Source organism: Oratosquilla oratoria, chromosome 8 (assembly GCF_046742065.1).
Source record: "Oratosquilla oratoria isolate Oo_2021 chromosome 8, ASM4674206v1, whole genome shotgun sequence".
NCBI classification, from domain to species: Eukaryota; Metazoa; Arthropoda; class Malacostraca; order Stomatopoda; family Squillidae; genus Oratosquilla; species Oratosquilla oratoria.
In genome coordinates this window covers 56,880,671-56,897,234 of record NC_134784.1, presented here as the reverse complement: position 1 = coordinate 56,897,234, position 16,564 = coordinate 56,880,671, and the positions used below count along the sequence as shown (strand labels likewise).

Below are 16,564 nucleotides of genomic sequence, written 5' to 3'. Positions count from 1 at the left end.
AATAAATTAAAACTATAACAATGTAAATAACAATTAAAATACATAAATAAATGCATTGGTATAGTTGAATAACAAACAAACAGGTAAATAGTAAATGATAATAAATTGACATATAACTAATAATAAATGAAAATCAGACAGACAAATTATAACAAAACAAAAACAAATAATATAACATAAATTATAATAATTACAGCATCTTACTTAGGTATTTATCTAAATGATTCTTAAAGCTTCGAACTGAACTACATTGCACTACCTGTGCAGGAAGTTTATTCCATTCATTAACTACACGGTTGGCAAAGTTGTTTCTACCTACTTCCAAATTGAATCTATTTCCGGACAGTTTGAGACCATTGTTTCTTGTCTGATTCTCATTCAATGTGAAAATTTGGTCACTTTTGATGTTGTCAATTCCCTTTAAAATCTTAAAGACCTGTATCAAGTCACCTCTGAGTCTACGCTTTTTTAGGGAAAACAGATTCATGTGCTTAAGTCGATTTTCGTATGATTTATTTTTGATATTTGGAATCAGTTTTGTGGCTCGCCGTTGTACTTTTTCCAGTCTGTCAATGTCTTTAATGAGATTCGGTGACCATACGGAAACAGCATATTCCAAATGTGGACGAACTAACGATTTATATAGCTTGTTAATGAGTGATGGACTTTTGAAATCAAAAGATCGCGCAATCAATCCCAGAATCTTATTTGCTTTCTCAGAGGCTGAAATACACTGCTTGGATGATTTGAGGTCGTTACTGATAATTACACCGAGATCTTTTTCACTATCCACTTTTGTTAACGAATTTCCAAATAACTTGTAATCGTACTTGCTGTTATTTTTACCTATGTGCATTACCTTGCATTTACTTGTGTTAAATTTCATTAGCCACTTTTCAGACCATTGCTGTAATTGATCTAAATCTTCTTGAATATCTAATTGGTTTGAGTGATCATTTGCCACTCCGCACAGTTTTGTATCATCAGCAAATTTGGAAACAGTAGATTTTAGTCCAATATGGTCTATATCATTTATATATACTATGAATAGAAGTGGCCCAAGAACGGAACCCTGAGGAACTCCACTTGCAACACTTTTCCATCCAGAAGTTTTTCCATTTAAAACAACTCTCTGTTTTCGACCTTTCAACCAATTACTAGTCCAACCTAATAGGCTACCACTTATTCCATGCAAAGCTAATTTAGTAAGTAGTCTTTCGTGTGGGACGGTATCAAAAGCTTTTGCAAAGTCTAGATATATTAAATCTATATTGTTTCTTTTGTCATAATTCGAGACAACTGTGTTGTAGAATTCGAGTAAGTTAGTCACGCAAGAACGTTTCCGTCTGAAACCATGTTGGCTATCATTTATCAAACGGTTACTTTCTAAATGATATTCGATAGCATCTCTGATGATAGTTTCCATTATTTTTCCTACGATCGAAGTCAAACTAATAGGCCTATAGTTATTTGGTTTCTTTTTGTCACCTTTTTTGAATATGGGAGTAACGTTAGCTAGCTTCCATGAATGGTAGGAGCACCACTTAGAAGGTTGTCCTTGATTGGTGGGAGGGGGGCTGCTGTGACTGAAGGCTATTTAGTCTGGGGAGATAGTGGGGGGTGGATAATGATACATTGCAAGCATTGATGATGTCTAAGATATAGGTATAAGCTAGAGGGTTTCTAGTGTTTAGTTCCCTTTTGGAGGCTTCCTTTAAACACTTTGGAGGGAGTTGGGAGAGATAGAAACCTATCTCAAAGAATGTTAGTAAGTTTTTTGTGGTCATGAGCTTTTGACCAAATTGGTCAGTGTGGATCCAAGGAGAGTTATTCTCCAGGTCCTCTCTGACTTCTTTAATTCCGTTTGCTACGAAATCCATAATGTTCGTAACGGAATGTGGTTGGACTCTAGTGTTATTGAGGAAAGTGAGAAGGAAGGTGATGTTGTTTGTTTGTTTGTTGTGAAAGACATTTAGAAGGTGGTGTTTATATTCTTGATATGTGATTCCACATGCAACTAAACTGTCTAGCATCCTTGCCTTTGAACGGCAAATGTCAGATGGGTCTATTTTCTGACGGCACAAATTAATTTTATCTGAGTCAGAGTAGTGTTGGTTTTTTGAGAAAAACAGGTCACATGCTGTCAAGAAGTCATTTATGGATAATCCACTATCTTGGGAAAAGGTTGGGATTTCTGTGAAGGGGGTTATGGTTTGATAGTTGTTAATTATTGTCGGTTGAGGTTGTGGGTAAGGATAATATTGTGGGTTTGGAGGAAGATTAGGTGGTGGTTGGTACTGTGGCTGAATGGGAGGGGGGTATTGTGTGTTGGGACATGGGGGTTGAACTGATTATGGCTTATATGAGGTGTAGTTTGCATATTTGGTTGGATGGGAGGAATGGGTGGTTGTAGTTGTGAGGGGTGAAAGGGGTCTATTTGAGAGGGTTGGTTCTGTGGCTGAATGTGAGGGGAGGTATTGTGTGTTGGGATATGGGGTTTGAACTGATTATGGCTTATAGGAGGTGTAGTTTGTATATTTGGCTGGATGGGAGGAATGGGTGGTTGTAGTTGTGAGGGGTGAAAGGGGTCTATTTGAGAGGGTTGGTTAAAAAAGGGTAAGATATCATTCTCATAAAGAGGGATTGTAAGGGTACCTGCCTTAGGGGCGTCGTGGTCGGAGGTAAGTGAGCAATTATGGTCTAAGGGCTTTCTGGTAATGTCAACCTGTGGATTTAATTGGTGAGGATCTGGATTGTCTTTGTCTAGTTTTGAGTTGCGTGATGGGTTTTCCTCTTGAGATTTAGAGAGGATGGTTTCTACTGCTTTTTTGAATTTGCTTCTCGTTCCTGTTGCCATGTTAGTGGTTAACTAGAGATGCATGTATTACTTAATAGTTAGGTGAGATGGGTGGTCTAGTTTAAAATAGTTAAATTAGAAATATTTGGTATACAGTAACTAAGGGGTAATATGTTATGCTTAGATAAGGGAGGGGGAGGTATAGGGTGTCAACGGTTATACAGTATAATGGGATTACATATGTAAAATCATAAAAATATATATATACATATAGTAATAATAAAATGTGGAAATAATACGATATAGTAAGGAGTTAATTATTGTGATATACTTATAATAGAATTAACTGTGGTTGTCATAAGGTTATACGGTATAACGGGATTACATATGTAAAATCATAAAAATATGTATATACATATAATAATAATAAAATGTGGAAATAATATGATATAGTAAGGAGTTAATTATTGTGATATTATACTTATAATAGAATTAATTATGGTTGTCATAAAAAAATTTACAGCAGTAAAATAGGTTACATTGATAAAAATGTATAAGTTCTATGTAAATATAAATGGGTAATACGTAGTGAAAGCAATTAAAGGTTATTGTAGGTATGAATATATATATAATTTAGACAAGAATTACTTAACTGTAAGAATGCATATGAATGTGATATTATGTAATAGTCAAATCTAGTAAAAGTTATTGCATATATAAATATATGTTGTTTTAAAAATTAGGCAAAAATATAATTAGTGTTGAAACATATAATTATGAGAGCTATTGGTTAAATTATGAGAAAGGTATGATAACCAAAAGAAAAGGGTGTACATAAAGTTTCTATTTGGAGAGAAACCAAATATTTATAAATTTAATAAATGTGGAATTAATATATATTTTATATATATAGATGGTATAGAGTAAGGTTTACGTGCGTTGGGCACGTGGGTATCTGAAGGTATAATGATTATCTTAATACCTTGAGCTGAATCGAGTGGTATGCCAATGTCCGACAGGGAGTGGTGTTGCTGACGTTGCGATTGTAGTAGTCGAAGGCAACGTTCGGTGAAAGAGGTTGGGTGGTTGATGTGGAAGGTGGGTATGCTGTCTGGGGGGATGAGGTGGCTGTTACGCGGGTCTGTGCGCAGCCGGTGTGAATCTTCTGGGGCGGATGAATTATGCTCGCATGTTATGGAAAGGGAGACAAAGCGAGTATCAGGGATGATTTGAATGGGTAATGTATGGTTATTATTACGGAATATATTGGAATTAAGTGGAAGAATTTTATTTTACCTTGATATTGTTGATTTTAGTAGTGTGGAATCGGTTGTGACGATTGCCCTGGATTGTGTAGTGTGAACTAAGTTCTTGTTCGTGGAGAGCGGTTAAATGGACGGGTTTGAAGGTTCACCGTAGAAGGTACACCGTAGCCTCTTCGGAGAAGATGGGTTGCGGGATTCGCTGCCACCAGTGATGTAACGGGATGGGTGTAACGGTATCGTTACATGATCTCCATCGAGCGTTACTTGTAGACACAAGATGTAACGGGGTCGTTACATCATCTGAGAAAGGGGTTACTTCCACACACAATTTGAGTTTTGTTCTTTATTCTTTACACTTTAAGATACTTAGTCACACTCTGTTACACAGTCTTAACACTAGGGCACGTCACTAGAACCGACTCTCGTCCGCGTCTTGTCAGAGAGTTTTGTTCCCCGGAAGTGCTGAATGGACAAGTTCTTGAGTTGCCCTTAATCGTGATCTTAACATTTATCTTTAGTTATTTTGTTGTCCCACATGGGTGGGGCAACTGCATTAATTACGTATTGATGTCTACTACCATACATGTTAATTATATATCCAGGGGAGGATCGTCAGTATACGTAATATCGTATGTCAGTACTGGGTGGCTACTAGATTGATCGCGTGTGTTCGTCTGTGTGTGTGTGTCGTTTGGTGGTTGACAGTGCTGTTCACACGAGCACGAATGTTGACTCGGCAAGTTTGATGAGGAGTGTTTAGGTCAGCGTTTGATGCTTTGACTGTCTGCGGACAGTGAGTGAGGAAGTGGGTTATATGACTGGGCGATACTACTCATGTATATGAGGCGTATACAGTATCTCTACTATCCCATTCTATTAGATCCTCTCAATTAATAGTTTCTATGCCTTTCATGATTCTATAAATAGTTTTCAAGTCTCTCTCTCTTCTTTGCTCTAATGTCTGTAGTTCAAGTTTTGCTAGTCTCTCCTCATATTATAGTTCTGAGAGTGTTGGTGCCAATTTCGTAATTGCTCTTTGTATTCTTTCAAGTTTTGTTATACATTTTTTTGTAATTGGTGACCACGTCGTCGCTGCATACTTCAATCTCGGTCTTATCAAAGTGACTAGTATTTTCTTCACCATTTCTTCGTCCAGGTATATAAATGCCACTTTGGTTGTTTTTATTAAATTTTAAGCTTCTCCAAAAATTTTTTTTGTATGTTTCTAAGAGGACATATTATTCATAATAATGATTCCCAGGTCCTTCTCATTTTCTACTTTTTTTATTTCTTCCTCTCCCAGTTTATATGATCCCACTATTCTTTATTTGCTTCTTCCAAATTCCATTATACTACACTTCTTAATATTGAATTCCATCTCCCAATTCCTACCCCATTCCCATACTTTATTGAGATCACTCACAATCTTCTACAGTGTTCACTTTTTTCAACAGTTTTGCATCGTCCGCAAAGCTCATATAATTTTCAATTCCTTTATCCATACCATTAATATATATATATATATATATATATATATATATATATATATATATATATATATATATATATATATAACATTATTGGGACCAAAAGAGTCCCTTGTGGAACTCAACTAATCACTTCATCCCAATTAGAGTGTTTGTCTCTTATCACCACTCTCATTTTTCTTTCATGCAAGAAGTCTTCCATCCACTTCAGCAGTCTCCCTTGTATTCCTCCTGCAGTTTCTTATTTCTTTAGGAATTTCTTATGTGGCACCTTATGAAAAGTTTTTTTCAGGTCTAGAAATGCACAATCAGCCCATCCATCTCTTTCTTGTATTACATCTATTAGCCTTGAATAGAAGCACATTAAGTTTGTGACGCATGATCGTCCTTGTCTGAATCCAAATTGCCTTGGATTTAGTACGGTTTTTCCCCAAATGCCTTACCCATCTAATTTTGATCATTCTTTCACAAATTTTAACAATGTTACTTGTAAGAGAGACCGGTCTATAGTTAGTAGGGTCTTCTTTGTTTCCCCCTTTATATATTGGTACTATATTTGCTCTTTTCCAATCTTTTGGAACTTTTCCTTCTTTCAGTGAACTGTTTATTAGGTCTATGTATTTTGTCTGTTAGTTCATTCCTGCATTCTCTCAAAATCCAGTTTGCCATTTCATCTGGTCCATGCGATTTTCTGACATCGAGATTACTCAAGTGATTCATTATTTCTTTCCTTGTTACTTCTATCTTTTTCAAAGGGGGACTTTCTCCTCCTACTCGACATTTCTAAGTTGCATGTTCTCCCTCGTAAACACCGATTTAAAATACTTGTTCATAATTTCTGCCATTTCTATTTCCTTTGTGTATTCAACTCCTACTTACCATAGTTTCTCTAATTCTTGTTTGTTTTTCAGTTTGTTGTTTACAAATCTGTAAAATAGTTTTGGTTGATCTATATATTTTTCTATGACATCTTTTTCGTATTTTCTCTTTTCTTCTCTGCACATTTGTACATATTGATTTCTATAACTAGTATATATTTCCATTTTTCAGGTCTTTTGTCTTTTTTCCATTTTATCCAAGCTTTATCCCTTTTGTCTTTTAACGCCCTACATCTTTTGTTGTACCAACACTTCACATATCCTTTTTCTTGCTTTTGTCTTGGAACATACTTTTACACTTTATAATTTTTTGTCAAAATATTCCATTTCTTTTCTACTGTTGTTTCCTCCTTGTGTATCCTTTCCCATTCTGTTTTTTGAAAGAATTCTCTTATTTCATAAAAAAAAGAATTCCATACATGAATTTTCCCTTTCTGTATTGTTCGTTTTTTCCATGTATTTTTCCTCATTTAGTTCCAGTTCAATCAATATGTGGTCACTTTTACTTATTTGTGTCTTATATTCAATCTTGTTCACTATTTCAGGTTCTGATGTGATTATTAGGTCCAGTCTCGATGGTTCTTCCTCGTTTCTATACCTAGCATTCTCTTGTATCCATTGCGTCATTGTATGTTCCACAATCATATAAAGTTCTACATTTCACCATAGGTCGTCTCCACCCTTCACTGTCATCTCTTCCCATCAGATCTTTACAATTAAAGTCACCCATTATAACTATTCTTCCTCCATCTTCTATTATCTTATTCAGTGTTATCCTTGTGTCTTCTAACATATTTTTGTGTTCTCTCTCTTCCCATGAAGCCGTTTTAGGAGGCACATAATTTACCACAAACTTCCTGCTCTTCCCATCCCTGTCCTCCACTTCTATCATGATCATCTCTACTCTATTCTTCCCATACGTGACATTCCTCACATTTATATCCTTCTTAGTCAGGAACATAACTCCACCCCTTTGTTTTACCTCTCTGTTTCTAATCCAATAATTATATGCACCCAGGGCCGGCCCTACCATTAGGCGAATCTAGGCGGTCGCCTAGGGCATCAGGCTGAGAGGGGCATCAAGCAGTAATTCCTATTTCGGTACTTTAATAAGCATGGTTTAATCATTAACCGTCAGGCGTCAGACCAGTAACTAATTGGTTAATTTGCAGAAGCGTTTTGCCAAATTTCCCCTATTTTTCTTATTTTTCAATTCAGTAGGGACAGGGTGAGATAAGGTAACCCCGACAGAGAGGAAACACCGATGGAATGCTCTGGTAGAAACACTGTTTCAAATATCGCGCCACCACTCCCCACTAACACAGCTGATATCCTACGGAACACCGAACACACGCCAGTCACCAGCATTCAACTCCCGCCAACGCAACGGCTGTGTTTATGAAGTAAGAAAATTGGGTTGTTTAGATCTTCGATGTTATTTTTTAAAGTTCTTATATAGTGTTCCACGTCGGTGAATATAGCGTGATTGTATTGCGTTATGTTTCATTACAATACTTACCCATATTGATATGTTATAGAGTGAAACCAAAGGTAGAGGGGAGATTCAAATTGAGGTTGGAATGTGAGGTTGGAAACCAACCATAAAAATGTTTGGAAATATCGATGTGTGAAAATTTGATATTAGGCTAGACTATATATAATTTGAAATACTTGGAAAAACATAAGGTATTATTATAGTTTCTTCCTCGTTTCAACAACGGTAATTTTCACATATACCATCGGATAATCATCATTATTCGAAGCATTTTCTTCTCTATACTTAATGGGAAAAATCAAGTTTAACATCACTAGCACTTACTGAAAATCTTGGGTCAGGTTAGGTTAGGTTAGGTTGGGTTATGTTAGATTAGGTTAGATTAGGTTAGGTCAGGTCAGGTATACTTAGGCTAATTACCTTTAGCTCAGATTAGGTTAGGTTAGTCGCCTTTACGTTTGTGAACACCAGGTGATTAAAAAAGAAATGAAACAAAAAATAAAATACATACATACATATACCAAGGCTTTTTTCCCCTTACAAGGGGGGTAGCCAAAAAGAAAAAGGCATAAAATCATTCCCACCCATTCCATCCCTGAATACACTCCACACCCCTCCACCCTCCCTCTTATCTTAGCACCTCCTGAATGAAGGGTCATCCCTACACCTTGGCCACTGCCCTGGGTCAGAAGCAGTGTCGCAAGACACAGCACATCCACAGCAAGGCCGCTTCATTAAATCGGCGACCCCCCAATTGCATAAAATGAGAGGACGGGGAGAAATCCCTTTGAGCTGCGTCAAAATTTGCTCACACATACTACCTCACCCCCCATCCACCCGCCCATTCCTCCTCACACAATCACAACATCATCCATATACAACCATTCTCCATTCACCCATGTCTTCTGTCCTCTCCCGTCCTTCCTCAACAGACATTCCCCTCTTCCCCAAAGCCCCCTTCACCCCATCCATCCACCTTATCCTAGGACGTCCCCTCATGTTCACTCCCTCCACATCTGCCTTCCATACCTCTTTTACTAATCTTTCTTCACTCATTCTTTCCATGTGTCCAAACCATCCTAATATTCTTTCATCAACCCTATCTCCCAGCTCCTTTTCCACCCATGTTCTCCTCCTCACCTCCTCATTTCTCACTCTATCTAGCCTAGTAACCCCAATCATACTTCTCAGACACCTCATCTCAAACACATTCAAACTCCTTCTCTCTTCCTCTCTTATGTTCCATGTTTCTGCCCCATACAGTACTGTTGGCACAATCACTCCTTCATACAGTCTCCTCTTATCATCCATTCCCAAATGTCTATTCCTCATTACACTCTTTAATCCACCAAGGCATTTACTCGCTTCTCTCAATCTACATTCTACCTCCACTTTCACTCCACCTATCCCTGCCACATTTTCACCCAAGTATCTAAAACTATCCACTTCCTCCAGTCGCTCTCCCTTAATGCTCACTTCCAGTCTACTGCCACTTTCACCCCTTGTACATCTCATCACCTTACTTTTACCCACATTTATCTTTAGCTTTCTTCTATCACATACTCTCCCAAACTCTGCCACCAGCTTCTTCAATCCCTCCTCCCATCCTGCCACAAGCGCAGTGTCATCCGCAAACAACAGCTGGCGCACCTCCCACTTTTCTCCATTTTTTAACCATCTCCAATTCCTTGCCCACTACCCTTGCATTTACCTCTCGCACTACCCCATCCATGTATAAGTTGAACAGCCAGGGCGACATAACGCATCCTTGACGAAGTCCCACCTTTACCTCAAACCACTCACTCTCTCCATTTCCAATCCTGACACAAGCTCTACTATTCTCATAAAAACTCTTGACAGCTCCTAGAAGCTTTCCTCCTATCCCGTATATCTGCATAACCTCCCACAGTGCCTTCCTGTCTACCCTATCATAAGCCTTTTCCAGATCCATAAAAGCCCAAAAAACATCCTTCCCCTACCCTATAGCTTTCTCACATATCTGTCTTACCACAAAGATCTGATCTACACAACCTCTACCTGTCCTAAATCCACACTGTTCCTCACCAATTACTCCTTCTGTTCCTCTCCTAATCCTCTCAATCAAGATCCTCCCATAAGCCTTCCCAACTACACTCAACAACCTAATCCCTCTGAAACTACTACATTCACACTTGTCCCCTTTTCCCTTGTAAAAAGGAACTATACAGGCACTCCTCCAGTCCTCCAGCACTCTACCCTCTCTCCAACAAACATTAAATAACCTCACTAACCAGTCCACCATCACTGTACCTCCTTTTTTCAGACATTCCGCATGGCATCCATCCATACCAGGTGCCTTACCTGCTTTCATCATCTTAACAACTGCCTTCACCTCATCCTTCCTTATTTCTCCTCCATTCTCCTCATTCATCACTCTCATTTTTTTCGCACTTCCCACTGCAGCAATCTTTCCTTCCCTATCCTCCTTCATATTTAGCAACTCCCTAAAATATTCTGCCCATCTTCCCCTTACTGCCTTCTCTTCCATTATCATCTCTCCATCTGCACCTTTTACCTTTTCTTCTCTACTTGATTCGCCTCCTTCCTCTCTTAATTTCTTTCCAAAACATCTTTTTATTACTTTCAAAATTTTCTGTCAAACTCTTACCCCATTTCACATCTGCTCTCCTCTTTGCAACCTTTACCTTTTGCTTTACTTCTCTTTTCTTTTCTTTGTACCTCTCATATGACTCCCTCGTCCTATTTTGTAACCAATCTGTGAAAGCTTGCTTCTTCTCTTCTACAACCTTCTTTGTTTCCTCATCCCACCATTCACTACCCTTTCTTCTATTTCCCCCTGTCCTTCTTGTTCCACACACCATCCTTGCACACTTTATGACTCCCTCCTTGAACCATCCCCATTCCTCCTCCACACCCAGCTCTACTCTACCCTTCACTCCCTCCCACTCCTCCTTCAGCTTCTTTCCGTACTCCTTCTTTTCCTTCTCATTCAAAGAGTTCACTCTAAGAACCTCCCTACCTTTTGTCCCTTTCCTCTTCCTCCATCTATCCTCCACTTTCAATTTACCTTCCAGCAAAAAATGATCTGATATTCCCCCACCCTCTCCCCTTAGCACATGTACATCCTTAACTCTTCCTATCATAATCCTATTTACCATTACATAATCCATTAGCGCTCTATCTACCACCCTTCCCTCCACCCCCCTCTCCCATGTGTACTTATGCTTGACTTTCTTCCGAAACACTGTATTTGCTATCATCAACTCTCTTTCTAGACACATTTCCACCATCAACTCTCCACTATGATTCTTTCCTGGAACTCCACATTTCCCAACCACTCCATCGATTGGACCATTTCCCACCCTTGCATTAAGGTCTCCCAGTACTATCACATTGACATTTCTTCCCAAATCCTCTATGCACTCATTTAGATCTATCCAAAAGGCCTCCCTTTCTTCTACACTCTTCTCACTGCCAGGCCCATATGCACTTACAAAGACCCACATCTCCTTTCCCAGTTTCACCTTCATCCACATTATCCTTGAGGAAACCTCCTTCCACTCCACTACCCGTTTACCTATCTCTTCACTTACTAGAATAGCCACCCCTTCCCTCCCTCGCCCTCTCTTCACTCCTGATAACCTCCCACTTACACTCCCAAACTTACACTCACCCTTCCCTTTCAACTTAGTTTCACTCAAAGCCAACACATCCATCTTTCTTCTCACAAACATACTACCTATCTCCTCTTTTACTCTCATCTGTACCACACCCACGCACATTAAAAGACCCAAACCTTAGGGTGCTGGTCTGAGGCTTTCCAGCCCCTCTTATGCCTTTTTTTTTTTTTCTTTTTTTCTTTTTTTTCTTTTAGGAATTTCCCCTGTGGGGCTACAAGGAGAAGGATGCCTAGTCCCAATCCCTGTCCCTTTGTTCTCGCCTCTTACGATCCAAGTGGGAATACTTGGTGGCAGTATTCTTTTCCCCCACCACAGGGAATTCCCCCATCACAGAAAAGGAATACTCAGAGAAATGGTACAGGACAGCAACAAAGGGTTGGAGGACAGCATACCGGAGGGACAGTCGTTGTATAAAAGTGTCATAATTTCTCTATGAACAGAGTTTTCCTCTATCATAGATAAAATGATGTGTGGCTCTGGTCCGTAGGGGCGCCCCATATAGACCCTAAAGTATCAACTGCATGCTACTTTGCCACAATAACAAGCAGCCATTTCCCTCAGAAACGACAGTCATATTCGTTCATAGCACACTAAAATCTACCAGAAAAAATATATTTCAATCAAAGTTTCCGAGACAGGGAAGAAACTATAAATTTACCAAACATAATAAAAAGTGACTAATTATGTATATTACTATTAACATGAATATATATGGTTGTGGTGGTGAACTAGGCCTAGTGTGTTAAACCCTTATATGAAAAGGAATAAACCCTAAAGAGGAATATATCTAAACTGTCTATACGGTATATACTCCAATGGAATGCATTAATTGATTTGTCTAATAGGAATTAACAATAATACTCCTCCCAATTTGTGCTTTTCAGATGAGTAATAGAAAGCAGCCCTCAGGGGCGCAAAATCGCAAACGCAAAGCAGAACAAGCAAAGGCAGTAGCAAAACAAGAGGGTTCTTTTTTTAAGTATCTAAGTAGAGAAAAACAAACGAAAATGGTAGTAAATCAGCAGGTAGAACCAATATTGAACCCACTGTAACTTCAAACACAGACTGTAAAGTAGATGTTGCACAGACTTCTGTTGGAGAAAAAGCTGATGGTATTGAACCTGCTGCTGTATCTGACATTGGAATTAGTGATGTGAATTATGGAGATCCAGCAACTTGGCCTGACACATGCAATAATGTTTTGCGACAACTGCTTGTACAACATGGACCACAGCACATTTCTTCATACAACTTCCCCAAGGATTCTAAGAACAGAAGATTTTCCCCTATACATTACAAAAGAAGACTGAGTAATGGTGAGGAAGTATGCCGTGACTGGTTGGTTTATTCAACTTCGAAAGATGTTATGTTTTGTTTTTGCTGTAAATTATTTTCCTCCAAACCTAATGTTTCTCTGCATAAAAAAGGTTCTAATGATTGGCAGAATACCACAGCAATTCTTTCTGTTCATGAAAGAAGCACGGAACATATTTACAACTATCAAACCTGGCGTGAACTTGAACTACGATTGAAACAAGGAAAAACCATTGATCATTGATCATATTGAACGGCAGAGTTTGAAGCAGGAAGAAAAGTACTGGCAAAATTTTTTGGAACGTTTGATTCCATTGTCTAGGGTTCTTGCTGTACAGAACTTAGCAATTAGAGGAACAAATGAGAGCCTCTAGTCCCAACAATGGAATTTTTTTAAAGTTGGTTGAATTTCTAGCTTTATTTGATCCAGTCATGAATGAACATTTACGTAGAATTAAAAACAAAGAGACTATGGTGCACTATCTGGGAAAAAGAATCCAAAATGAACTTATACAACTGCTGGCAAGTGCAATTAAAGAGAAAATTTTGGCCGAAGTAAAGCTTGCAAAATATTTCTCAATTATATTAGATTGTACACCTGATATCAGCCACATAGAGCAACTGACAATGATTCTTCGATATGTAGATATTAAAAAAGAGCCAGAGGTTAGTCATCATCACGTTTGCACCAAAGAAAGTTTTTTATGCTTTGTTCCATTAAAAGAAACTACTGGAGCTTTCATGACTGAAACACTGGTGGATGAGCTTCAAAATGTGGGGTTGCAGATAGACAATTTACGTGGTCAAGGATATGATAATGGGAGCAACATGAAAGGAGAACACAACGGTATTCAGCAGAGAGTGCTTGAAATGAATCCACGTGCCTTCTTTGTACCTTGCAGTGCACACTCATTAAACTTAGTGGTGAATGATGCTGTCAAATGTTGTCTTTAAGCTACAAATATTTTTGGCATAGTACAACATCTGTATAATTTTTTCTCAATCTCAACTCATCGATGGCAGGTTTTGGTCAGTATCATGAAAGAATTAACCATCAAACCTTTAAGTGAGACCAGGTGGGAAAGTCGGATTGATGCTCTTAAACCCCTCAGATATCATCTTGCTGACATATATGATGCTTTACTTGAAATTTATGAAGACACAAACCTTAAAGGGTCATCTGGAAGTTCGACCCGGGTTGAAGCCAAGGAGTTAGCTGATGCTGTTTCCAAATATGAGTTTGTTGTTTCACTTGTCACATGGTATAACATCCTGTTTGAAGTCAATATTACCAGCAAGCATCTTCAAGATAAAGATGCTGATTTAAATTCAGCTACCAAACAGTTGGAAGCAACAAAAAGCTACCTTCTGAGCTGTAGATGTGATGATGGTTTTCAAAAAGTTCTGGTTGATGCTACAGAGGTGGCTCAAGATTTGGAAATAGAGCCACAATTTGAGAAAAAACAATCACGAAAACGGCGAAAGAAGCGTCTATTTGATTATGAAGCACATGAGGAATCACTAGAAGACCCCAGCCAAACGTTTAAAGTAGAATTTTATTATAGCGTTCTTGACATGGCCATACAGTCAGTAGAAGAAAGATTTAACCAGCTACATTCCTACAAAGCAATATTTGGCTTCTTATATGACATCCATGGAATAAAAAATGCACCAAACGCAGATATTCTTCATGACTGCCAAAATTTAGAAAAGTCATTAACACACAATGGGCATCACGACATTGATGCAAGAGACCTATGCTCAGAGCTCAAGGCAGTATCAAGGCGCTTGACGAAACCCATGCTCCCACAAGCAGCACTTTGCTTTATGTTTAAGCAAAAACTGCAAGATAGTGTACCAAATGTTGTGATTGCCCTCAGAATATTATTAACTTTGCCAGTATCCGTTGCAAGTGGAGAACGCAGCTTCTCTAAACTGAAGGTAATCAATACTTACTTGCGCTCAACAATGCTGCACCAAAGGCTTGTTGGTTTAGCTACTATATCAATAGAGAATGAGGAAGCTTCTAACTTGGATCTTGCTAAATTAGTGGAAAAATTCGCCAGTCTAAAAGCTAGGAAAGTGGAATTGTAATTTTTGTTGAAGTGTGTCATGGAAACCAATATTTTTTTTTTTTTTTTTTTTTTTTTTTGTAGCCTACAACAACAATGTGTTGCACAATTTTTTTTTTTTTAACTTAGTATTGGATAGTTGATGTATTACAATACAGAGTATATTGCTATAAAAATGCTCTTTTTGTTACCATCAACTATAATTGATACAAAATTGAACCAAAAATGATTGTCCCCGAGCCACTGGCCCTGGGTGAACTTTCAAGGAGAGGACCCAAGGGGCATCATTTTTCAGCTTCGCCTAGGGCATCAAAAACTCTCGGGCCGGGCCTGTATGCACCATATCCTACACTGTTGGGTGGTAATGGACCTTTCAATTTTGTCTCTACAATACCCATTATGTCCGGCTCTTTTTCCATCAGGTAACCATCCAGTTTGTTCAAGCCTGTTATTAAGCCACCTATATCTGTGTGAGACACTTTTAATTTTCTGGTACTTCCATCGTGTCTTCTGTTTCCCTTCAGTTTTTTTTTTTTTTTTTTCTTTCTGCTATGAACCATTTCCTCATTTTCGTATCCACTACTCTCCAATAGAATTTCTCTTTGTCTGACTCTGTCCTTTTCTCGTTTTTTTTTTTTCCTAGCTTCTAGTCTTTTTATTTTTTCATCCTCTCTTTCCTCTTTATTCGTCTCTCTTTTTATCTATACCTGTTTATACTGATCACTTTTTGGTCTGGTCTGGTCTTATCTGTATTGCATTTCCCTATTCTATATATTTCTTCAATTTATTTCCCTGTTTCTTGTTGATCCTCTTGAACTACTTCTAATATCTTATTTACCTTTTCCTTCTCTTTTACTCTTGTAGTCATATTTGAATTATGCTTCTCTACCATCCCTAATACAATTATACATTTCTTTTTATCCGCTAAGTCTCTTACTATATTCTTCTTCTCCCTCATCACTTTAATAAATGTGTCCTTAGTTTGTTCTTTCATCTGCTGTGTCACTATATCTCTAAATTCAAATTTCTTGTTCTCTTGGAGTTTTCTCCAACCCTGTACCTCTTTTGCTATGGACTCTTTATTCTCTTTATTATTATTCTTTAATTCCTCATTCTCATCTTTTGCTTCTTTTAACTGACTTTTCAATTCTTCTATTTCTTTATTTAGTTTTGGTTTTCCTTCTTTAGTTCTTCCAATTTATCAACTCTTTGTGTAATCCGTGTAAGTTGGCTGAATCTAACCGCCCACTGCTCGTTCATTTTCTCTAGTTTTTCCTCTAGCCTTGCTAATCGGGGGAGATTGCCAATCCCTCCCTCATTAAATCCATGGAAACAATTTTCCCCACTTTCTATTGTGTTGTTCTTATCTACATTTCTAATTTTAATGCCTTTACTGATATTTTTTACTTCACCTGCGTCGTCTGCAGCCCTTTTGTTTACATTCCTTCTGACGTCCGGGGGATCCCGTTCGTCTCCTTCGTCCTTTTCTTCCATTTTCCTCACTAATCCCTCCCCTTCTCTTTTTTTCTTCAACTGCCTTCTACACCACGAGCTTTCCCCTTTCCTTTTTATAAAA

The 16,564-nt window shown here is 38.2% G+C and overlaps 1 protein-coding gene across 1 annotated transcript; it reads left to right on the top strand.

Annotated features, from left to right (window-relative positions):
• Window positions 1-13,954: 13,954 nt before the first annotated feature.
• Window positions 13,955-15,010, top strand: LOC143027394 (zinc finger MYM-type protein 1-like). The gene has a single exon (XM_076188677.1). It carries the CDS (start codon window positions 13,955-13,957, stop codon window positions 15,008-15,010), a length of 1,056 nt encoding a protein of 351 aa, XP_076044792.1.
• Window positions 15,011-16,564: the final 1,554 nt, after the last annotated feature.

Excerpts from the sequence above, each read along its gene's own strand:
- LOC143027394 (XM_076188677.1), top strand. The coding sequence starts at position 13,955 with ATGAAAGAATTAACCATCAAACCTTTAAGTGAGACCAGGTGGGAAAGT.